At 44.8% G+C, this 25,956-nt stretch overlaps 1 protein-coding gene across 3 annotated transcripts in view; it reads left to right on the top strand.

The window, feature by feature from the left end:
* Positions 1-13,648: 13,648 nt before the first annotated feature.
* Rasgef1b (RasGEF domain family member 1B) overlaps positions 13,649-25,956 on the top strand; it is a 35,572-nt gene continuing 23,264 nt past the window's right edge. For 2 of the 3 annotated variants that reach the window (XM_029477551.1, XM_021162265.2), the window contains exons 1-4: positions 13,649-13,856; positions 23,349-23,531; positions 25,075-25,197; positions 25,589-25,726. In XM_029477551.1, the coding sequence (XP_029333411.1) occupies positions 13,851-13,856; positions 23,349-23,531; positions 25,075-25,197; positions 25,589-25,726 (450 nt within the window). In that variant the 5' untranslated portion in view covers positions 13,649-13,850. The other variant, XM_029477552.1, reaches the window with a different exon arrangement.

Below are 25,956 nucleotides of genomic sequence, written 5' to 3'. Positions count from 1 at the left end.
TTAACTCCCATTTATTGAGTTTCATTTTCCAGAGTTTGTGCTAATGAGTTTGGATGCATCATTTAACCTCAGTTCCAAAGCACGCATCAGTGTCGTCTTAGATGTGGAGGAGGCTTAGACACGAAGCTTGAAGTGACTGGGATTTCGTTCAAGTCAGCTCTGAGTGGGGGTTTTGTACAGGTTCTTCCTCTTTCCATGGTGGGCAATCCTGATCATTGTGCAACATTGTCTGCCCCAACCTCAGGGGAAAGCACACCAGTGTTTGTTTCGCTTTTGGTATAGCTCTTGTTTGAAAGTCGGACAATGTTTGTGTGTCTGTTCTATAAACTCTGCTTGTGATACAAAATGCACGCTCTGTGGACTAAGGTCTCTTTGGGTCCAAAACTTGTCTCTGTTGTTAGATGTTGTTTTTATTCAATGAAGTAAAACTTCCCACTTCTTCACTTTCCACTTCGATGATGATGGAGATAACACTAGGTGTTGTATATAAAATTTACAAAGTTAAGAACATATATTAGGAAATCATGCAACAAAAATGTTCATAAATATTAGCTATGCTCTCCACCTTTCTTTAAATTTAACTTGAATGTCCTCAGAGAACGCTAACTTGTACAGGGAAAAATCCTCACGATAAAGGGATTGCATTACTGGGTCCTACAAGCATGTTAACTCGTCACTAGGGATTATAACATTGAGTCCTCAAAATCTACTATAGAATTCAATTGATGTGCAGAAAGTTATGTTTGTTAGTGTTAACTGTTGTAATCTAATAGTCTATGGCAACTATTTAAGGATTTTATGTAGCAACTGAAGATTAAGGTATTGTCAGTAGATTTCCAAAGGTGGGCGAAGGGGCTGCAGAGATGGCTCAGTTTCCAAAGGTGGACAAAGGGACTGCAGAGATGGCTCAGCAGTTAAGAACTTGGGCTGCTCTTGCAGAGTACCTGAGCCCAGTTCCCAACACCCACATGGTGGCTCACAACTCCTGTGACTCAAGCTTCATGGATCTGATACACTTCATTGTCATCTGAGGGTACCGGCATGTACATACACGTAAATGAAAAATAAAAATAATAAAACTAAAGGACAGAAACAGCAGTTATTAGCACTCTATCTGTGGGCTCTGAAAGTTCATCCTGTGTATGTAGAATTGTCTGAGGAAAGCCTTAGGCAGGTTCGTTCCCCCGCAGGTAAATAATCTACTCATTTGAGTTATTATGTATAGAAAATGTAAAAAATAAACTTGAGGATTCAAATTGCTTAAACATAGTGAACTCTTGTCCATTGTGAAGCAAAGGAAGGACTCGGCTGCCTATCACACCAGACTTGGGAGATGCTCTGACCTTGAAGTAAATCACATGAGTGTCTGTCTGTGAGGAGAGATAGCCATCGGATAGGCTGAAGTTTAGCTTGTCTCAGAATGCAGCTGGGCCAGAAGCAGGAAGAGAAAATGGGAGGTCTCCTGAGAAAAAAAGGAAGAGGCCAAGGCCTTGATATAGGCATTGAGATCAAGACCCTGGGCTTTCAAGAAAGGGGAGTGGTCAAGAAAGGGGCGTGGTCAGAAGGGAGAAAGTGATGGGAAGTTCTGCTGGGAAGAGGGGAGAAATCTTCTAATGCAAACCATGGAATTGTCAGACCACAACTCTGTGCCTTCATAACATTGATCATCAAGCCCTCTCTAGAGCCTGACCATCCTAACACACAGGGCTTAAAGCAGAAAGAGATCTCACCCCAGCGTAGTTAGCAGAGGGCTTAGCACGTGGGCACAGGGCAAAGGCACCCAACGCGTGTCTTTGAAGCAGCGGGTATAGTCTGGCCCTGGGTACCTCTCACCTGAAGCCAGCGGGTGATCCATGGTCCATTTGATCTATAATTACTTCAGGCTTATGGAGAGGTTGGTCAAGAAGAGAGGAACCATTCAGGGAAAGTAAATTTAGGCTTTAAACATAATATATAAAAAGCAGTAATATTTTAACTCACTAATTAAACATGGAGCACCTACTGTATGGTTAGCATTGTTGTGGCATCAGAGCAGAGTACAGAGAAGGTCATTGCTAGTCTGTGCCTTTTCTAGTTGTTTATAAGATTATATTACTATACATCCCCACCCTATTCTCTCTTCTCTCCTAGGCTGGCCTTAATTTGCCTATAAATGATAAATAGGTATGTCTTGAACTTCTGGTCCTCCTGTGCTTCAGTTTGTGAGCACTGGAGGTGACATCAAGAACTTTCCACATGCAGACAAGCGCTCTGCCAATCGGACTCCATCTCTACCTCAAGATTTTTACTCAATCTCGTTCTAATAGAAGATCAAAAATAGACTTATAATTTTAGAGAGACTTAATATCCTCCAGGGATCCTAAAGTGCTTTCCATACTTAACAATGGAGTCAGATGACCCTATCCTGACACAATTCACTGCTCACTCCGTCTTATACTTCTGAAAGATGAGCAGCGTTCCCAGGCTAGCCGAGGACAGCTCTGGTGAGTACATCTCTGTCCCAGGAGTAGGCGTCTCCGTGAGGACAGCTTATCCAGACCTCTGATGCTGTCTGCCTTGCTTTCCTGGTCATTTTATGATGAACAGCCACCTTCTCTGTTTTTTCCCCAGTGGTTTTTATTAATGCCTGACCTACAAATGCTTTTTAAACAATGTCTCAATTTAGGGAATCAACCCACATCTAAAGGTTTTCCCTAGTGCCACGAAGGAGACCCTGTAGTAAAGGCTCCGGATTCAAGCCTGACAACCCTAGTTGATCCCCAGAGCTCACATAGTGGAAAGTACCAACTCCCACAAAGTGTCCTGTGTCTTCCACATGAGCAGCGTGCCAATACCCCCTCACTGATGTAAAATAAAGGAAAAAATGGTTTGGTTTTGATCTTTTAAGGCATGAAATTCAACATTAAGACCTGGCTGGTCCCAGGCCCAGCAGGGCAGTTGGTTACCTGACTGGCATGGAAATCAACTGGATCCAGGGCCAATGTTACATTATATCATCTCTCACAGAAATTGTATCTTAACTGTGTTTTCGCCAGCCCAAAGCAGGGATGATCCTGTGCCTTTGTACAGTAAGTGTGAGTCACCTGCTGTCGTATAGAGCTGAGCTGTTCCACTAACATCCCAGAAAAATGCCCCACCCTGCCAGGCATCCTACAATGCTAGTTAACTGACCTGAACATCAGGGATGTAAAGAGTAGGAAAGTTGCTCATTCACACCCAACTTACCTGACATGGGTATTTGTTGTCCCCCTCTGTGTGTGACCAATGTCCTTGCAGCTATTAGGTAAAGTATTTTGGACAGACCCCTAGCTTCCAGCAACCAAAAGCTAAATGTGTCATCAGATACCATTAAGGGCTATAGTAGAATTTCTCTGTTCCAACATCTTGTTTATTGGTAGCCTTGGATCTTGGAAAGCCTTCGATGTTCTTGGATTGTCTGGGACCATGTTTAGGATTTACCTTGTTTGGATACTATGAAAACTTCACTGGACTGCTATCACACTGGGACATGGGGTTTGGAATAATCTAAATTTGTGTCTAGAACATTGTGGTTTATATTTGGCTGCAAAATATACTATCAAACCTCTGAGGTGAGAGGCACGGTTTTGTTTTTGCTTTTTGTTGTTGGGCATGGCCGGGGCCATCAGGAAAAGTGAGAACAGATTCCCAGACGTGGATGGAGAGTCTCAGGAACGTCAGTGTAACCAGGCAGACGTGGGCTCAGAGACAGGCTTGCCCTTCTCGCAGATAGCAGTCGGGCTGGGACTAGTCTGTCCCTCCCGGGCCTTCTCAAGCCACTCAGCTATTGAAGAGCTCATATCTCTCACTAACACCTATAGATACAAGGCAGTATTTATTTGAGAGAGGATTGTGTAGCTCAGTTGGCAGAGTGCTTGCCTGGCATGTTTAAAACCTTGGGCTGCATAAAATGGCCATGGTGACACAGAGCCGCAGACCTAGCACTGGGAGGCAGAGGTAGGAAGATTTGGTGTTTATCATCAGGCTGTGTATTGAGTTGGAAGCCAGCCTAAGCTACATGAGACCTGTCTCAAAATGAAATGCAAGTAAACAAAGAAATCAATCAATCAAACAAACACGCAAAAACAAATAAAACAAAAAAAGCTAGTCTTCAGAGGAGCACTATTTGCCAGTGGCGATCTTTCCCTTCCGTGCGGAACTCTAAGGATCTGAGACAGTTTTCTCTAAGCTGCTTGGTTGTGTTTTGTTCTAATTTTACTAGAGTTCTTTTGAAACACTGCCAAGGACTCTCCAGAGCTCTCTAGAACAAGCTCTAGAACTACTTCTCTCCAGAGATCTCTGAAACAAGCTCTGAAACCAGCGTTTGGGCAAAGGCCCACTACCATGTTATTTTCTCCCAAAGCACTGGTGCCTAGCAGACCAGACATTTCTACTTCCTTAAGATGTGGATGACTGCTCCCGGCTTTGGAGGGAAATTTGTTTCATTGTTTTGTAATTTTCAAATCATGTGTGTGTGCGTGTGCGTGTGCGTGTGCGTGTGTGTGTGTGTGTGTGTGTGTGTGTGTGTGAGAGAGAGAGAGAGAGAGAGAGAGAGAGAGAGAGAGAGAGAGAGAGAGGGAGATTGAGAGAGAGGCCAAGGTTCACAAGCTCAGATGTATGTCCTTGCCTTCCATCTTGTTTGAGACACAGCCCCCCTTCCCTCTGCATACAAAAGGCTGATTGGCCTGAGAGCTATTGGGGACTCCTGGGTCTCTCCTTGCCATCCCTTTGTTGGAGCAGTGGGGTTGCTGGTGTGATTTGCTAAGTCAGGCATTACAAGGGTTCTGGGGATCCAAGCTCAGGGCTCCATGCTTAAGAGACAAGTCCTTTACCCACTGGCCCTTCTCCATAGCCTGGTTTCCATAGAAAGGGGGTGGGGTGAGTGGGAAAAGAGAGAGGTGGGGGAGGGGACAGTGAGAAAGAGACAGAGAGACACAGAGGGATAGAACTTTTCCTGTGATGTCATGAAACACAGCAGGCCCCTTGAGTGTGAGGCTTTCTTTCCTCAAGTTTGCTCTTCTGACACATTGTACAGGGTTGGCTTCCACAGCGATTTGTCTCATTAAGAGAAAGAACAAAACTCTTATTCATTTTTATTTTGTTGTGTACCCTAAACGGAAAGGTTACGGTTAGCTTTAAAGTGAGAGGGGCTAAGGCTAACCAAACAACCTCTATTTAGAGATGTTTTCATGACAGCATGTCCTAGTTCAACTGTTTTGGAGGAAAATGGAGCTTGCTAGTGTTTTGGACATCCGGAACAAAAACTGGGCTTATGACTTGTAACAGCTGGTGTTTGACTTTTTAACCAGGGTATTTCGGAGAAGAATTTGTTGTGAGTTTTTATAAAAAAACAAACAGAACATAAGGCACATGTTTTGTTTATCTAGGGGACTTCGTCTAGACTGGAGGGAGAGTTTTTGTCTTGCTGTGAGAGGTGTTAAATTCCTACTTGAGGAGAGAACACCTTAGGTCTCCTCAGATTCAGTTCCGTCAGCATGTAGAGGATCTCTTAACTCACAGGGCCGTGGTCTGGCTTAGAAAACTTGTCTTCTCTTTTGTCCTCACTTTTCTCAAGCTCTACTTCGGTGACAGCCATGTCCCTCCCATCCATATGCTAACCCCAGCACACCTCCTTCGCTGTTGGAACAGATCTCAAGTGAACGCACCCTTCCACACTTGGGGAGCTGGAGTCAACTTCCACTTCTTCCCACACTTGACCACTCTTCAGAGACAGCTAATTAGAGACAATTGTGTGGGTAATTGTAGATTCTAAAATTATCACCAGTTAATTCCAGGCCTTGGAAATGTTCATCATATGCTAATCGTGTGACTGTGAGAGATTTGACTTTTAAGCAGGTTTCAGTTAAGAATCCAAGCTTATTCATGTGCTAACTGTGTGTCACAGTGCCCGTTGTCGCAGAGTGGGACCCACACAGTCACATCAAGATGCAAGAGGCTTGATAAGTCACACAAGAACCATCATAATTCTTTAACAAACTTATGTCATGCGCACTATCATTGTACATGGTCTGACGCAGTACAATTATCTGGATAGTGTTAGGCATTTTATAACTGTGATTGATCTGTAAGTAGAAACAAAATAGGATAAATTTATCACTTCATGAGTAAACATTGTGTTTAAATAAATTTAAAAGTTTACAGTTATGTAATATAGCTATATGGAAAAAGATCTAACTTTGATGATAAATTCTTCTATTTTTTAAGGACTTTACACAAAAAAAGAGTATTCTTTTACCTACCAATGGAATGGTCATAATAAACACACTGTCAAATCTGCGAAGTCTTTCTTCATGAGAAGAATTGAATTCTTCCGATTAAGTTAAAGCTCTACTGGCCTCCCATACCCAGGCTCAGCTGGACCCAGAAACAGGCATTCTCTCAGCCATCCAGAGAAATGCAGATGAATTCTAGGATCTGTTCCTTGTGAGTGAGTGAGTGTGTGGGATTGTGTGTGTAAGGACTTGTGTGTGTAAGTGTATGACGTGCATTCAATGCTGTGCTTTTCCATACATAGAGTCATCCAGAAGTACTGTGTGGATGTTGGTTCTACTACTGAGATGATGTTTATCCACATGTCAGAATGAAGATTTGGGTATTTTCACAGATTTAGTATCACAGAATCATCTAGAAGTCAGTGCTTTAGAGAAACTGTTTAGTTGATTTAAAAGGTGATGTAATGTTGTGATTGGCTATATGACTATAAGGGAGATGAGTTCTTAGGTATGTGCTTTTATAACAACAGCATTTGCTAATTGAAGAAGCCCTTTGACCACCTTAATTTTGTGAGGTCTAATAGATTAACTAAAAAATGATTTCTGGTAAGGTATTAAACAGTCCATCCTTTTATTGCCTTAGACATTAAATAAGAGCATAATAATATTAACAGTATTAGTAATATTTAGAAAATTTCAATGTGTCAGCAGTATCTAGAAAATTCTTTGTCATTTCATCAAGAGTCCTTAGTTTACACTATCTGTCCTCAGCATTTGATGACAAGTTTTACACCTATAATGTCAAGGTAGCCCTCCCAGAGTTGGCCCTGCAGGGATAATAATTAGCAAGTCAAATCAGGTAGCACTTGAAGTCCTGAGTTATATTCGGGTCTTGGACAACTCTAGCTTTGCTATTATCATTCATTCTCTCTGGGACTCGATTTCTTCATCTCAGAAATGCTTTGATTGGTGGCATGAGGATAGGAAAGATTAGAAGAGATAAAAATTAATATTCCTTCCAGCTCCAAAAATTGTCTTATTCTATTATTCATTTCTCCTTTCTTCCTTCTTACTCTGTGTTCTAGGACATAGAGTGATCATTAGTTAAAAAGGAAGGGACCTTGTAGAAAAATTACAAAGCTTATTGTGAAAGGCTGAACGTTATCTCAAATATAAAACTCTCTTGTCATCCCTGGTCTCGAGGAGAGTTTGATGTAGTCCAGGACATGTGATATCCTGTCTCCAAATAAAGCAACGTAAAAGTATTTTCTTCTTAATTCACTTTAAAGTCAACTCCTTCAGAAGAAAACAGACAAATCTTGCCTGCATAGAAGTCACAAATAGAGAAATATACCTGAAATGTCCAATGATGAATATCCATCTGAGCTCATGCACGGTTACACTGCAGCTCAAAGTGTTGATGCACTTTAACCCATGACCCATGTTTATTAGGTGTTTCTTCCTCAGCACAGAAAAGTATGCTATTGTTTATTGCATGATCAACAGAGATGCCTGCTCTGTGACCTTGTGATCATGTCAAGTTACATCAGCTTTTACTCTATATAAAGAGAAACATGTCTTGTGTCACATGTAGCTACTCTCTATGGATATGAATTGGTATGTGTAATAATTATGCTTATTAAAGGAAATGTTTTGGTAGTTCTTGTCTATAGTAATTTTTAGAATTTTTACACGTCCATAAAGGAATTGAAAAAAACTATCCTTTGCAGAGTGGAATTTCCCATGCCGCTGTTACATTCTTTGTGGAACATTAGGGCCTTTGAGATAGAGAGCTGCAAGGGCCAGGATCTGGAAGAGACAGTTTCTGAAGTGATCTTCTGTATTCAAGTCCCTCCTCATAGGGACGAAGTCTTCCTTCGCATGCTCTCAGAGAATGAATTGCCTATCTTCTATCATGGCTGCTGTCACACTGAATGGCTCTCAGTGCCCTCCCTAAGGCAGTTCAGGAGATGGGGAAGCATTTTACAAACTGACACATGTTGGTAAGTGTTGAGATGCCTGTTCCAAGGCCACCCTGGCCATTTGTCTGAACACAGAAGTTTCCCCAAAGCAGCAGGGCTCATTTTATAGTCATCAAAGGATTTGTGGCCCTGAGCAGGGAGTTAGAATCACAAGTAAATAAATTTTAGATCCTGCCTTCCCTGCCCTTCTTACTGTGCTCCAGGGATGTGAATGTTTGGAGCCCCCCTGCCCCACATCTTTGAATTTCTATGAAAATAGAATACAGGATTCCAACCTGGCCATGCTCTAAGCTAGGTTGGTCACAGGCAGGCTTTCCTTAGGTCAAAGCGGGAAGAGGACACAAAACCAAAGCACGCCAAGCTAGACCTCCTTCCCCTTCTGTTGTAGGTCCTCAGACAATAAGGGGTGGAAAGGCATGGAGAGCAACAGTGAAGAACAAGGAAGGAAATAAGGGATTTTCTCTAGGGTCTGGAGCCAAGCTCTTATCATTGCCCCAAGACCTTGGCACAGCAACTCATCTTTCCGTTGCTATAGAGTAAGAGTGAGAGTTTAAAGACAGAGGGCCCCAGGGAGGGAGCTTCGTGATCTCCAGTATCCTGGTCACACAACTGCAGTGGTTCTCTCTTTGTGGTGTGTATGAGTCGGGGGGTGGGGGGAGGGGTGTTACACTTTCTTCCTCTCTTTAAAATCTGTTTGTTGTAAACTAAGAAAGGGCTTTCCTTTCTTTAACAAGTAGTGGTTCATCTGTGAAATGCTGTAGATTTCAGAGTTTTTTTTTTTTTTTATTATGCTTTGCCTGTTGAAGAAGAAAAGTATTGTATTTGTATGTCACCAAGAAGCTCTTTGAATACTCTACAGGTTAAGAAGCAGTAAAGTGGCATTCAGAAAGTACTGGGTGCAGTTTGTCAATGGCTTATCTGTTCATTCTCCATGACTCTGCTGTATAAAATTCTCACAGTCTTTCGTCAACATGAACGACAGGCCGTGTACAGCATCCTTGCCAAGTGGGTTTAGGTTTACCCTCCTTGCTTTTTAAAGCTGGATGAACAGGCCGTGTGCAGGCTCGCTGATGAACAACTTGGGCCTTTGTTTCTTTCCATGTACCAACCGGAGCTCAGGTTTCATATCTTCAACTGCGCAAACCTATATTCCAGAATGACTGAGAGAACAATAATTGTCAAAATGTAGAAACACCAAGGAGTTACATGGCTATTTCATAAAGCCCGTACAGACCTTTATCAACCCAGGCTATCAGAAGTCTCCAAAGGAGAAAAGTTATTCACAATACTACCGAGCTGTAAAGTCTGGGAACCTCAATAAAGATGGGTCTGGGCCTGGCAAAATGGTTCCAACTTTGCAATAGTGGCACTTCTATCTTGAGGGCAACCAGCAGCTGTCTAATTGAACCTAAGGGCTTCTCAGTAGGAAGGACCTTATGCCTGGTACTATGAGCCTAGCCAAGAACCCATGTCTGGAGCAAGTCATAGCCTCTAGAGAAGATCCAACTACAATCACTTTGCTCAACTAATATTTCTTCCAACCATATGCTAAATATCTATCCTTACTCCCATAGATAATTACCAGTCCTCACCCTCATCAGATAGACTTCATTGTTTGCAGTAGATGAATAATATGGCAGAGGTCCTCAAACAACCAAAATGCAGGAACAAATGACGAGGTCCCCAGCTCACCTGGGACACCTCGCACCTAAGTCTTGGGGACCATAGCGGAGGAGGAAACAGAAAGCTTGTAAAAGCCAGAGGACCCGGGTGACTGCTGTGAAACACTGTCTTCTACACAACAGGAAGCCTGCACTCATGCACTCTCAACACTATGGCGACCCACACGAGACCATACAAATGAATGTGTTAACATGGATGAGAAAAATGTCACAAGGCCCCAGTCTAGAAGAAAAGCTACAGGCAGTCCATGAGTGGCTAGGGAAGGAGGTTAGGCTTAGGTTTCTCAGTCCTGAGGGGTTAGCTGTGAATGCTCGCATGTGGACACTAATTGGACTCTACAGATTGTTGCTCTCTCCTCTCTGTGTATAATATAATAATTCTTCTATAATAATAGACAAGGTCATGAACACAGGCTGGGGGTCAGGAGGAGTTGGAGAAGGAAGCAGGATAAGTGGAAATAATATAAATGCAGTATACTCACATATGAAGTTCTCAAAAATAAACAGAAGAAAGAGAATTCCAAGCAAGAGCTGCTAGTCTGATTCAGATACATACCTGCAGCATTTCCACTGTGCTGACTTTATAATACGCTCCCTACTCCATCGGCCTTGGATACCTGCAGCGTTTCCACGGCATCGCCTTTATGATACGTTCCCTTACTCCTTTTCTTCTTTGATCTTGAGTGGTGTTCTGGCGCCTCATTTTCTTTTACCTCAGGAGGTTTGATATTTGAACATGGTTCTGTTTTCATTTTCACTTAAGGTTCAGAGGCCTAAATGAGATAGCAAGTTGTAACTAATTGAATTAAACTTGCATCTATTTTAGGCTAATAATAATCATTGCACTGCGAGTAAACAGCTTGTTTCTAACTTAAATGCACATCTTAGACTTTTAAACATCCTTCACAAACTCACATGAGTGATTATTGCCTTACTGGAACTGGAAGAACGAGAGCCCTGGATTCAGGATATGTGGCTTCTTTATTGTCCTGAGCCTCATTCCTTCTTGTCACAGTGTAAGTAATGGTAGCTGCCTCTTGTGGCTTATGTGATTAAACATAACACAATCAGATGTAGCACAGATATGGTAAGCCATTCAACAGTGGGTAAGAACGAGTTGATGACAGCGATATATGCTAACATGGATAGATTATCAAAAAACAGAAGGCTGGAGAGATGGCTCGGTGTTTAAGAGAGATTGTTGCTTTTGCAAAGGACAGGAGTTTAAATTCCAGCAGCCACATCAGGCCGCTTACTGCTCACAGCCCTGTAATACTAGCTCCAGGGCATGGAGTCTTTTTGGTCTTTGTAGGGACCCATACTCATGTATACACACACACACAAACACATGTAAATAAATCTAAAAGAGAGAAGAAAGAAAGCTAAAAACATGTATGTTGGGTCACTATGATGGCTCAGCGGTTAAAAGCACTTGCTATGGAAACCTGACCCTTGTGTTCCATTCCTGGAACTCAGAGCGAAACTTCCAAAAGTTGTCTTCAGGCTTCCACACCCATGCAGTAGTGTGTGCATGCGTAAGTGTGCGCGTGTGCCTGTGTGTGTGTGTGTTTGTGTGCGCGCGCGTGTGTACGTGGACAGATACTGGCTCTCTCACACACATTATGCACACACACAACAGTAATAAATAAAACAAAGTGAACTATTTATAACATCACAAGCTGAAGAAAACATATCAGTAGAGATTGCACATTGACATCTATGTAAATAACTCATGGGACCCGTCAATCAATAGCATCATTGTTCCGAAAAGGTGGGTTGAAAAATACTCTGAATATAGCATGATGTAAGCTGGGATTTTTCTTTGGAAATGAAAGTGCCAAAAAAGAAAGGAAGTTGGACTTGTACCATTCATGATGATACTTGCACTTTTGCACACATGAGTATTAGAAGAGGCATAGGACAACCTTTCCTTACATAGCTATACAGTCCCTGTGTGATGGAAGTGCAACACAGGTCACTATCCTTCAGCGCTGGAATGGGATTCTACTCCGAGGACTCGATTTGCCTCAACGTGACTGTTGAGTTTACTAATATTTACATTTTTATGTTAAACGTGTGTGTGTGTGTGTGTGTGTGTGTGAAGTTGAAGAATTCAGTTCTTTCCATTCACTGTGTGAGTAAACAGGGGTTCAGAGACCTATAGTGCCTTGAGGAGGGTTTCATGGGTGTCTGTGTGATAGACACAGGGCTATGGTTAGGAATGCTGGCTCCTAAGGTGTATCCACAAATAATAGTTTTCACGTTGGAGTTAGAAGGACCCTGAAAGGCCAGCCCGAATAAGGTAAAACAGCGTCAATATCATAGTGGTATCTGCTTTACATTTTTAGATTCTAAAGTGAACATTTCATCTTTTGCTTAGCGGCAAAGACTTTAGGAAGTAAAAAGGCAGCTGTCTGGGTTGCCTTCTCAGCAGTCTTGAGAGCTCACAGATGTCACAAAGGGCATTTCTGGTGGCACTACTAAGAAATACTGGTTTAGTTCAGCCCTTTTAGTTTCTTGCTACGTGAGCAGGAAGAGTGTGCTTTGCCCAGTGTCATATGGTCTACTTGTTAATCGACTCAGGATGGAAGTCGGCTTCTTGTGTGGACCCATTCTCCTTCACAGTGAAGACACCAGAGGTAAACCAAAGGCTCAGGGTTTTCAGAATAAATTGCAGACCTGAGGAGATGCATCTGTAGAATATGTGTAGGATAGTGAAGCAGGAAGTATGGGAGAGACAGGGACCAGCCAAGAACAGTCAAGGAACATGAACGTTAGGTTAAAAGAGGCTCTTTCCATCCCAGAGAGAAGAGGCAGGGACCTTAGAGGAGGGACCGTGTTGCTCCATGTTAATAAGGCCAATTACAGTCTACAGTGTTTATGTATGAACGGAAGCTTACAAAGCCTGCTTTTTATACTCAGGGTCACAGCTGCACTGCAAAGTCTCCAAATCTTGTGCATCCCCCCCCCCCGCCCCTATGGGTAAGGTATCTTTATTTCAATTTCTTCCCTTACCTTTCTATCACGCATAGGAGAGTATTGAGTTCTTACCTCTTTATTATTTTTTTTTCTAAAATAGTTATCAGGTATTCAATGGCTGACTCAATTAAGTATGTGGCTACAATGATAGAAACAACCTTCACCGAGGACTAGTCTTACACACTAGAGTATCTTCTTTTCCTTTGCGAAAGTTCTAACACCTGTAATTTTACATGTGGATTGAATAGCAGTTTATTTAGCGTTTGCCCTCCAGGAGCCAGTAAGCTTCTGGGACCAGCCGGTTGCGGCCACCAGTGTGCTCCCAGCGTTTATTACAATACCCAGCACTCAGCAAGTGCTTCGTGGTTCCTCTCAGATCTCCTCCGAAAGTTACACGGACAGTAACCTTCAGCTCATAATTATGATAATAGATACTGTACAACGAGTCGAGCCGGTATTTACAGGTAGAGCACACAAGGCAAATGAATACACACTCGGCGACACATGAGTGCACAAACAGCCGCGGGCAGCGACACGAAGGAGGAAACGCGCGCCGGACTGGGCCCTGCCCAGGCTGCCGAGACCCGCTGCGCCAGCAAGCCAGCCTCTGCAGCGTGGGTGGGAACGGCCGCAGCGTCACGGGAGTCCCTATCCGCGGAACCCAGGCAAGTCCCCGAGCGCCCGCTGCAGGGCGGCGTGGGCGGAGAGCTGCGCCACGATTGGCCAGCGCAGGATGGGCGTGGCCTGCGGCGGGCTGGGGCGTGGCCTGCGGCAGGAGGCGGGCATTTCCCCAGCAAGGGGGTGTGCGCGGCTCGGGCTGGAGTTTCAGTATAAACAAGGACCCCGACTGGATCGGCGGGTTTTCCCTTTCTTCCGGCGTTCGACCCTTCCCGGTCCTGAGCTCGCCTTTGGGGGCGCCTCGGTACGGCAGCCAGGAGGCGGAGGCTCGGAGCTGTATGCGGGTAGGTGCTCCAGGGGACCCCGCGGTGGGATGGCGGGAGCGGGCTGCGCCGACGCTGCTCCCGAACGGCGCCGGCTGTCCAGTGCGCCCCGGCGTGGCGGGAGATCCTCGGCTGGCGAGCACTGGCGGAGCCACAGAACTAGGAGTTCTCGCGCCTGCTGCTTCCGTGCCCCGGACTGCCGCGCTCCCAACAGGTGCGGGGCTGAGCACTGGGGACCCGGGGACCCGGGGATCTGGGGACGCTGTGCTGCGCCTCGCCCCGGCCAGGCCTTCTGTTTGGTTTGTAGATCTTAGATATTGAGGGTTTGTCTGAGTTGGAGTCTCGTTCATTCTTTTTGCTTTCCCTCTCAGCTTCCTGTACATACCTAGAGTTGTTTCCATGTACTTTTTGACTAGTTTCCTAGGGTGCTTGAGAGTGTTCAGGCTGTTGTTTATTTTTTGCTGCAGTTTCCTTATAATTTAAGGTCTGACTCTCAGAACAGTCAGGGAAACAGGACTTGTGTGCTCCCCAGGCTCATATGCAAACTTGAACAAGTAGCTTGTTTTTTGTTTTGTTTTGTGACTCAGGTGAGTTGCCTTCCGACACTAGCCTGGGTGATAATAACGTGGCCCGGGGTACCTGGTAGCCTCGTGGGCTGAGCGCGTGAGGGAGGCTCCTCTTTATTGGAGAGCCCCGGGAATAACTTCAGCAGCACTGTATAAGAGAAAAGGGCAAACGCGGAAACGGAGGTGTTCTCTCTCGCTCTATCGCTCTGTCTCTGTCTCTCTGTCTCTCTCTCTCTCTCTGAGTGTGCGTGTGCGTGTGATTTGACTATTGCTTGCTACCTTACCCCCTCCAAATTGGTTCAGTTCAGGCAAAGCACTGTAGCTAAGGCACTGACAGTGCGGGGAGATGTTCTCTCACACAGCGTGGTAAAGGGCGCTAGGAGAGCATCTAGGCTGCAGTTTTCTCTTGTGAATGTAAATGTGCCTGTTTGTAGATGGATTCGGGGCGTATGGTGTATATGGATAAATATGCACGCATACTTGTGTATGTATGTTTGGGTGAACGCGTCTCCAAGGAGTCCTTCGTCAGCAGCGCCATGTGACAATGGCCTGGAACTGCTGGTGTGCGTAGAGCTATATTTAGCCCTGACAGTGTCTCACTGGGAGGACGGGTCTTGAGCTGGGAGGATAAAGCGGGGAAGAATCCAGGAATAAGGTTATCGAGCTCTTGACTGATGTCTGGCACAGTCAGACTCAGATGGTGAATAATGACTCTTTCTTCATGAGTGCAGTAGCTGGAGCGTGGCATATGATGACTGCTTTAATTGGACATAGTTGTGACCAGGGTGGTCAGCCAATGCGAAGAGGATTAAACAAGGAGGTTTAAAAAGAGAAGATAGTGTGTAGCTGATTTGAAGATTTGGGAGGAGAGAACTGGTCGTGTGAGGTTCAAAGTGCATGGAGAATTGATTTCTTAAAGGGAATAATAATAATAATAATAAAATGTTTGGCTGTTGAGGATGCAGAGAAGATAAATGACAGCCAGTTAAACAGTGTTATGCACTAAGGACAGTTTTGTTTGGGGCAGGGAGCAATGTTTGAGTCACTGAGGACCCAGGGCATTTTTTGACAGAAATCAGGGTTCACCAACAGCCCTGGCTGCTTTTCCCTTTCAAGCAGATTTGCTGACAAGTGAGATAACATCAGCCTCTGGTGAGCAAGTCGCAAGCCTTTGTTTTCCTGGAGGTGCCAGCCCTTCTGGCTACTAAGGATCCTGGCCTAGGACTTCCTTATTTCAGGTTTGCTCCCTGTCATGCTGCCCGAGGTGTCTGTGCTACCACACTTTGGACTGGCCTTGTGGGAAGATCCTCAGCAGGATGCATCTGCATTGCCATTCCCTAGCCTCAGCATCTAATCTAGTATACTCTGAAGTATAGATAGCTGAATATCGCTGTGTTCATTGCTCAGCACAATACTCCTTTAATGTCATTAATATCTCATTCTTGTAACATTAGCCTCACTGTTTAATAGGCCAAATGAACCAGGTAAAAACCATTCCTCTGAAGGGAAGAAGATGGGTAAGAGAACAGAGAGTGATGTGGGCACATGGACCTGTGGAGGCCAAGTAGGGATCCTAGTATAGAAAACCATGGGGCCACCCTGTTCACTCTCCAGAGGTTACCTAGAAGAACTGAACCTGAATATTTGGATGACCTCCGAGGGGGAATACTTGGGAAGGAGACAGGGAAAAGAAGTTGTCAGCCTTGCCTGGAAGGAGAATCAGGAATGCCAAGCAAGGGTTGGAGAGACAGTTAATACTAATGGCACAGAAACCTAGAAAACAAATGAAACAGCTTTAAAGAGATCTGTGAAATCTTTCACATTGGCTGATTGTCCTGGAGAGGATTTGGTGGGGGGGTGGGGGTGGGGGTGGGGGTGGGGGGAGGGGGTAAGTAATTGAATTTAAGTATTATCTGACTCCACTCCTATCATTTTTCCAGAACTGTATAACTATATACGGTTGTCCATGCTTTTATTGGCTCATCAGTTAAACCTACAAAAATTTGATATGTATGGGCATTGACTGCTTTGGCTTAGCAGACCTGCCCTGGGAATGAGTCTGGGCAGATGGGGAGCCCTAAGGAGACCCCTGCCCTCTTTCTGTAGTTGTGATATCTGTGACGTGGACACAGGAAGTTAAAGGAGATGGCTTAGAGGGCCTTTGTATGTCTGTCGCAGCTGTTTTATTTTGTTGCAACCTTCCTACCTCCGTCGATGTTAAAGTGGGCCAAGCTAGGATGGAGGCAGCCTGTCACATGGGCAGGTGTCTTCTGAGCACATGAGGATGAAAAGGGTGGGCAAGCATTCTTCCCCTGGTGAACTTAGATAGGGATTTAGTAGTTTCTTGAGTTGTCTTTTCCTTTTCTTTGTTGTGAGAATATTTTTAAAAAAATGACTAATTATCAATAAGGCGGGGTCAGAAAAAAACATTTCAGCTGATGAACTCACCGTTCTCTTCAACCAGGTGCCAACTTCCCTTTCACCAATCTGTTGTCATAGACTTATATATTTATTATTTCCTCTTAAGGTGAATATATATCTAGAAATGATCCAGTTGATTGAAATTATGTTAGAGAACCCTGGTGTGAAATTTGGATACAAAAACATCTAGTCATGTACAAAGGAAAACACTTTGGAACCACTTTGAGCTTCTTTCAACTTCTCTAAAAGACAAAAATTGAACAGAGAAAACCATAGGTTTTCACCCCCCCCAATTAAATTGTCCTATTCGCCGTGTTACATAATAAAATGCAAAGAAAAATAATCTTGCCTTTTTACAGATATCTCTGCTGAGTATTGAACCATTTCCCTATTGAAGTGAATTAGACACAGAGAAATAAAATATTTTAATAAAAGATATTCCCCCCCCCCATGATACCTTATAATTTAACTTCAGATCTATCACATATCTTTCATAATCTGCAGTTCATCTGTTTGGTTTAATAGGACAGCTTCTAGCCACATGGAGATATTCAGTCATAAACATAAATATGTTTGAATTGAACAGAATTACTGGTTTCCCAGTTGTCTTTCCCCCTCTATTTCTTTCTGCTCCTCGCTCTTGTGCTGGGATGAACCCCCCCCACCCCCTTTGTAGATTCTGTGCAAGAGCTGTGCCACCAAGCCACCCCCAGCCCACAAGCCAGTGTGAAGTCACAGGCACTGCAGCCTGTGGTGACCATCAGACAATGAAGAAGAGGCTATTCTCTTAGGATTCCAGCCCTGGTGGCAACACTTGATTAGCTAATGGTGATTTTGGAGATCAGTCTTATTATTCTCCGTGAGATAACTGATTCTCATCACAGATGGGCATCGAGAAATAGAGCGGATGGGTACTGCCCACTAATTTATGTCCTACTTGTTCCCCAAGCTCAGTCGTGTGCTCAGACCCTCACATCCCCTGTACAGCAGCTGCCCTTCCCTTGTTTTTATAAACCAGCTCAAGTGCTGGAAAGCACCAGCTCTGTCAAAGACAGGGACCCAAGCGCCACCTACTGCTCAGATCGAGAATTGCAAGGATGCTGTAGAGGGTAAAGGCTTATAAAGGCATGAAGGAAGTCAGCCTGTCCTGGCTTCCCATGCTACAGGAAGGTTTTCAATGACACTCCAGGCCTATTCAGAGTTTCCATGTACCTAAATGTCATTTTGTGATTTAGTAAATTGCTAACACCATCCCATGACAAAAGATCATAAATCTAACCTTTGTTTTTCTTCCAACTGAAAATGTTAACTAGTTGAGTCAGAATTCTTTTCCTTTGCCAGTTAGGGATTATTAAAAAAGAAAGAAAGAAAGAAAGAAAGAAAGAAAGAAAGAAAGAAAGAAAGAAAGAAAGAAAGAAAGAAAGATTCTAGGTAACTTAAGGGCTGATAAAGCAAAATGTAAATTGGCTTGTGTGTGTGTGTGAGGGGGGGGTGGGGGTGGGAGGTGGGGGGCATGTAACAAATCAGAAAACATTCCCATTTCTTTGCAGAGGGGAACCAGGCCCAGGTCCCAGCACCCCTGCTGGCTCATAGATGCCTATAACTACGTTCTAGGGGGACCTAACGCCCTCTTCTGGCCTCCTTGGGTACCACCCTACATACACATTAATAAAAAAATTTTAAATAAGTAATCTTTCTAGGGTTTCCATGTACTCTTTCTGCTCTCAGCTGCTTGCCTTCTTAACAAAATACCTCTTTTCTAAAGAGGATCAGTGGCGCTGTAGCCTGCCAGCGTTTTCCATGGATGCTCTCTGAGGTCTCTGCTAAAAAGGCTTCTCAGTCTAAGGAAAGGAGGGAGAAGATAACCATCTCAACATTCCGGAGCCTAAAAATACACTGCGCTCAGGTAGCATCAGAAGCTTGGCTTCATCTGGCCTCCCCACTCGCACCCCCCGGCCTCGGGCTCAGATCCACTGTCACCTGGATCTTTGCTCAGCCTGCGTCCCCAAGTCTGGTGTCACTGAAAGGAAGCTGTCGGTCTCAGCTAGAAGGATTCAGGAACTTGTCCCCAGCGTCTGCAGTGTCAACTGAGAAAACAAAGAGTTGCTGACTATGTAAGGTGCGAAGTTCCTTTGGAATCTAGACGGGAATTGAGAAAGGCTGAGTTCCAGGTTTCAAATGAACTCTCTCCCCACTGAACAAGTGCGCTTTCAAGGTTTAGCTGAGAGAAGGAGATCTTTGCCTACTTACTTAAATTGGGACACTTGTCTAGCATTTAGGCTGCTGCTAAAACACTGTAATCATCGCCGGGTTGTAAACACCTCGTACCTGTTATGACGTGGAGCAGAAAACGTGTTTCTGTCTTCTCTTGAGAGTGAAGGAGACGCTGACTTGCTGGTCTAGGAAAGATTTGCAAAGCATCTGCCTCAGAAGGAAGGAATGGCTTTTGATGTCGCCCCATGCCCTTCTGCACTGCCACCTCCTCTCCAGTTTGAGTTACCACCTGAATCCACCTCGGCCCCCGTGCACCTGCTTCATCATAAATAACATTGTGCAAAAGCAGTTGCTAATTCAAATCCAGTCTGCCGCTCAGGGAAAGGCGGCTTTTCATCTGAAGCTTTGGCTGGTCTGAAGCCATTAGACATGCCTTTCAGACCCATTCATCCTGTAAATCACCCACAGCCTGCTCCCTTGCTTAGGGATCAATGTCAGGCCAAACTTCCTCAGGGTCCTTGGAAGTACATGATCTATTTTTGTGCCCAAATTAACAGCCCCTGTAAGATGTCTGACAGCTGAGTTCAGCTTACCAAATCAATTTTAAGAAGGAATATTCGTCTTCTCTGCCTGGGTTGGGCACGTCACATCCCTCCTAGAGACTTTTCCAGCATAATGTACAATCTGTGGGCCAATTTCAGTGGCCAGGAAGGTATTTTTTTTTCCTTTAGCCCAGTTTATTGTTTTATAAGAATGTCTTTTCTGTTGTCTTACTGTGCTGTCTGCCCAGAGTGATGCCGTTAGGAGCAGGGAGCCTATTTCAGGGACTCTGCCTCAAAGACGAGTCATTCTTGTATTATCTTTAACTCAGTTGAATTGGTGCCCCCACCCCTACACACACACACACACACACACACACACACACACACACTAGCTTATTTTTAAAATGCCTTAGCTACCTCAAAGGCTGGGCACTCTCAAACCTTCCCTTGCTACCCCAGGCCCAATCAGGAAAGTGGCTAGTGGCCCCTCACCTGAAATCTCACATGGCTCATTGGCTCTCGCTCCTGCAGCTCTCCTCCTCTGGCAATTTTCCCCTCTTCCTCTCTGCATCCCAGCTGGTGCAACTCTAAGGGTTGTCATTGTCATTGGCATCTTTATTGATTGATCAAAAAAACCAACTGGGGACAAGGACCTTTAGCATTTGGACACGCAGATTCCTGATTGGATCAAAGCATTAGAACCAAGCTCCAACAGGTCCCAAATGTGTTCCAGGAAGGTTCTCTGCTGACCCATCCTAACTTCTTGCTTTGGAGTAGACAAAAGACATGTAGGGTCTGTATAGGACAGCTCTGTGTACTGGTCAGCAGCTCCATTAGTATATATGCAGACACGCCGGTGTATTCACGTAAGGATAGTCAGGGAGAGGAAGGAGTTCTGTGCTAGTAGCTGACTAGAATGCGCCTTGAGTTCCAAGCAGCCGACTTAGAAATGAAACTCTCTAGGGTAAGAGTTATTTTTCCAGCCTGCGATATATGTTAAATGGTGATTTGAATAGTCGACCGGTTTCTTCATGTCTCAAACAAGTCTTTTTTTCAAGGGAATTAACTCTTGGTGTTTGATTTAGCTATAAATCAAGCCAGGACTTACCCAAGTGCTTTTATACACTCACATTTTGGAAATAGACATCGGTCCCCATTTATAGGTGTATTGGACAGGGAAGACTTTGTATAAAAGAAAAGGAGTGGATCATGGAGGGGCTGGCTTTGTGTTAGGAAGCCTGGGAGGAGTGAGTTATAAGCACATGGACTGTGCCCCCCTCCCCCCACCAGAGTCATGAGAACTGTAAGGAAGGATGGTGGCTGCTGAGAAGGCACCAGACCTGCCATGAGATAGAAAGATGACTGGAGCCACAGGTAAGAGCATCCTGCCTTTGCCTGGATCTGCCCAGAGGAGTCACTGGCACGTTGTCCCTGGGCATCCATAAGTCTCCAATGACCCTCATATCTGGTGCTTTGGATATGGAATTTATTTTCTTAGCAAGAGACAATCTCATTTCATCATCTGGCCCAAAGTCTTCAATTCCAGAACTGAAGCAAATCCATCTAAAGGCTCAGATGTGGAGTCTGGGTGTTGTTGACCAAACACCAGCTGTTGACGTAGACCACAGCACTGACGATGCTTGAGGAACCACACTGCACGGCTTATCTTAGATGTATAAACTCAAGTTTCCAAGCATCCGTTCCATACCACTCGGCTGGTTTTGTGTCTATGTGCTACAGTTCATCTTTCAGGCTAGCTGGCAGTTATCTGGTGCTTGGTGGACACGAAGTCCCATGATCTTTCCTATTGCTATTTGGCTCATTTTATATATATATGTATATATTCCTTTTGATGGCAATCTGTAAAGTTAAATACAAGAAAATCCCTCTGTATTTCATTGATTCCCTGAGTGCTACTCACCATGTAATGCTGTGTTATTTCATAGGCTGTTTGAATAACTGTCAACCAAACCAGTTTATTCTGCCTTGACACGTCCTAGTGGAGTGCTTGTCGACAATCCCTTTCTTCCCATTTCTACCAGTTTTGTTTTCTGTGGAACTTTTGGGAATTCTCTCTCTGCACTGCCTTCTGGGTGGGGTCAAGGTCATTTGAGCTCACCTTGTTGAGTCCTAGGTCACATTCATAGAAACAGGAGTTTAGATGGGACTGTGAGAGCAAATGGCTTATTCTATGACCATCCTACCGTGGTCATAATCACTCAGGCTCCAGATCCTCCAGGCTCGCCCTTGATCCTCCAGAGACTGCTTCTAACTGATTGCAGTTTGAAAGGAAGTCTAGTTTCTACCTCCTGAAACAGGCGGTTTCTCTGGCCCCTTTGAATGGGGCCATTATCATTTTTTGATTTTCTGGAGTTTACAAGTCCTGGTTAACCATCTCCCAGAGACACTTGAGTAGATTCATTCCAATAACAAGTGAAAGAAATATCAAGGAAACTTCATGGTTCTGGGTAGAAAAGGTCTTTGGGGGTTTCTATTCTTTATTCTGTGTGGCTGCCACCCCTGGAAGGTGTTCTAGGACACCAAACTGGTTTTGATTGGGGACAACGTTGCATCATGAAGCCTTTTTCTCTCTATCTTCCTGTCTTTCTCTGTGAGGCAAGATCTGTCTACATTGTTCTGGATATCCTGGAACTCACTCTGTAGATCAGGCTGGCCTTGAACTCACAGAGACCTGCTTGCCTCTGCCTTCAGAGTGCTCAGGTTAAAGGCATGTGCCACCACGTCCAGCACTTCTGTATCTCTGTATCATTCTTGATTCTTGTTTTTCCTAGATGCTGTTTTCATTTGCCACATTGGCTTTATAGCCTTTTTCCCAACACGCCATTCCTTGGGCATCACCTACTCAAACCCGTGCACCCATGTTATGAGGCTTCTAGCTCATCCCCCACAGGCCTAGGTGGGACAGATGCTGTGGGAGAACTGAGCTCCACCCCCTAGATACGATGCAAATACCTTTCAGCATCTAGAAAAGAAGGATTAGTCCAGGTTGTGTCCCCCTGCACCCTCCACAAGTTGCTCCCAGTCAGTCCTGAGCCCCTGAATGTCCTGTGTCCTGGGCACAGCATTTGGCTTTCCTTCAGCTCTGGACCTCCTGGTTCCACAAGTCCTGAATGCCTCCATTGTCCAGACACAGCCAGAAACCTGAGTCCCCTCACAGGCCCTGACATAGGTCCCTTGAAATCCAAGTAATAACTTAATGGCTTCTGGCCTACATTGAGCAGTGTCTGACAGGGGCTTTGTGACTGACAAAACACACCAACTGGTAAGAGCAACTTATCTAGGTTGGGCGGTACTCCTTGTTCTTAACCATAAAGTGTCTCCTCAATGTCAGAGGCTTTGCACACGCTATACACACAGCACCCCCAACCCCAGATTTGATGAGAGATGCAAAGGTCGAATAATTATCTGACCATCTAATAAAGATGGGGAGCCAGCCTTAAGTCTCTCGACACTTGACACAGCTGGAGTCTGGTTCCTCTACGCCTGTTCACGAGTGACCGTAAAGACGTGATGGGAAAATGGCCCCGAGTGGATCAGGACTGGATCTAGGCGTTTCATCCTGTTTGGTTGAACGTATGCATGCGTGTGGAACTCAGAGCGGTTTGGCTCCTCATGCTTCTGACAGTGTGTGGCAGCTCTTTTCTCTCCTTGCCTGACTTCCGTTATAAGAATGACTGACCGAATCTTACCTCTTCATACCACGTCACTGATCATTGTGTTTGTTCTCTTGTATTTTTTATTCCTCTTAGGAAAGTATGCCTCAGACGCCCCCCTTCTCAGCAATGTTTGACAGCAGTGGCTACAACCGAAACCTCTACCAGTCCGCAGAGGACAGCTGTGGAGGCTTGTACTACCATGACAACAACCTCCTTTCTGGGTCTCTGGAAGCCCTTATCCAACACTTGGTACCCAATGTGGATTACTATCCTGATGTAGGTATTGCAGTTCCTCAAAAACTCATCAACTGTATGGATTAAAAACTGTAGCAGGCTATGCAGGGACACAGCCTTTGCTGTGCAGTTATCTAGGTTGCTAAGAATTTTTTCGAAGAAGAAAATACATAGTGATTATTGAAAGCTCTAAGACCATGAGCTGGATGAGCTTGCGGTAGAGTCTCCCTGTCTGTTTCTTTTTTGGTTGTCCACCTCATTTTAGGCAGCCTAAATGGAGCGTTGCCTGTAGACTTACTGTGTGTCTACATCTTGCTCCGTAAATAAAAATGCCATCAGGGAGAGGATGGGCTGCTCCTAGAATATGGCATGATTGTAGCTAGGGAAAGTCCACAGAAAGAGATGTTACACCCAAATGTGATGATTTATAGATTGGCCATCAGGTGCTGTTGGCTTGGCTTGGCTTCCCTTGATAGCTTATAAGGTACTTCCTAAGCTAGGAAATTCACTGAGTCATATCTCAGTCTTTGTTCCAAGAGGCAGGAGGGGAGACAGAGGTCAAAGGTCAACACCACATATTTATTCCTTGGTTTCCTGTCTGGCCCAACTGAGTTCCCCTTCCCTGCTGTGTCTGAATTTAGAAGGACACAGAGGTTGAGTTTTCTAGGCAGCTGTTATTGATAGCGAGTCCATGGAAAATACCTAGAGACCACATTTATTAGTTTTCATAAATACAATAATAACCCTGTTGCACAAAGCAGAGTGTGTGCCTGCCAATGGTAATTCACCATAATGTCCCTTACTGAGCTATCTCTGTGTGATTCATTACATAGCGTTCTCAAATATGCCCGCACCCAGGGAACTATGTTATCAAAAGTAAAAGGAATCCTGTGTTCAGTCCTGTGAGTGTTTATGAAGCACTAAAGGTGCCTGAGGAGGGTTGGGAGGGGGAGCAAACAGTCTGTGGAATTCCTCTTTTCACGGGGAGCCTGGAACTGTAGAACAAACAAGCGCAGCTTCACCGCCAGCTCCTCAGGAGACAGTGTGGTTAAAGCATAGTGTTGTATTGCCCTTCATCCGGCTGCTTAGTCTGGAGCGAGCCACTTAGGACGGTTGCAAGTCAGCCTTTGAATGTCAGCGTATTCTACGCTGAACATTCTACGGAGAGTTCTTGACTGAATGGGAATAGGGTGGTCTGTTTTTTTGTTTGTTTGTTTGTTTGTTTATTGGTTACGGGAGATGCTATCTGGACATACAACCTTATTCCACGTGGGCAACATATTTAAGGCAGTCCTGCCTCTCTGGGCTGAATTTCAGTATTTTTGATTACACAGGAAAATGAGTATGTCCTGCCTCCCGATGACCCATAAGGAAATGTCCTCTGGATTATTCCAGGCATTGAATATATCTTGTTATTTTTAGTGTATGTTAAGGGAAAGGATCTGAGGCTGCTTATTGGCAGACGTTTAGCCCGACCTGCAGCCTGCTAACTTCGATGTAGAAGAAGGTTGTAATGTGCAGGGATGGAGGTCAGAGAGACTGTAACAGTGACGACTCTTTTTTCTCTCTCTCTCTCTTGCTGCAGAGGACATACATCTTCACCTTCCTGCTTAGTTCTCGGTTATTCATGCATCCGTACGAGCTCATGGCTAAGGTTTGCCACCTGTGTGTTGAGCACCAGCGACTGAGTGAAGGGGATGGCGATAAGGTAAGGCGACATTTGAATGGTTGTTTTCATTAGGTTGGCTAGCTCTGGCTTAGGTTTTGTGATCTCCATAAGTGACCCCCGCTCAGCCCCAGGCTGATGGGGCCTAAATGGCACCACGACTGTGCATATGGAATTGGGAAGGGTGTGAAGATCATGGCGTAGGGCTCAGGAAGTGTTTCAGTGATAGCCTGCTTATCTCCTGCTTCTAGGACCATGGGTTATATTCACAGAGGACCCTCAGTCCCACCTTGGTTGACTGCACTTGATGCCTCTTCCACTCCAGAGAGTTTGCAGCGCTAGACGTCAGCCAGCGACACCAGTTACTTGGTTGTTTATTTATCGCAGACCACAGTGATGGATATCTCTGACGCAGATTTCCTTTTCTCCCTAGAACCAGATGAGAAAAATTGCACCTAAAATCCTTCAGCTCTTGACAGAGTGGACAGAAACATTTCCTTATGACTTCCGGGACGAGAGAATGATGAGGAACCTTAAGGACCTGGCGCACAGGATGGCCAGTGGCGAGGAGGTTGGTCACCGAAGTTTAGGAAAGCCATTGGCACTTCCAGATAAAGCCTAGGAGGGACCTGGGCTGGATTGCCACAGAACTTGGCAGTGTTTTTTTTTTTGTGTGTGTGTGTGTGTTGACTTTGGACAGCCCTCTACATAGCCTACCTTGGCCTTTTGGCAGGTTGGGTGGGGGAATAATTATCCCAGTCCACTTCAAATGAGTGTGATCTACAGTTCTATGTGGTTACT

The sequence above is a fragment of the Mus caroli genome, chromosome 5 (assembly GCF_900094665.2).
Source record: "Mus caroli chromosome 5, CAROLI_EIJ_v1.1, whole genome shotgun sequence".
Classification (NCBI taxonomy): Eukaryota; Metazoa; Chordata; class Mammalia; order Rodentia; family Muridae; genus Mus; species Mus caroli.
This window is presented reverse-complemented; position numbering and strand designations above follow the sequence as displayed.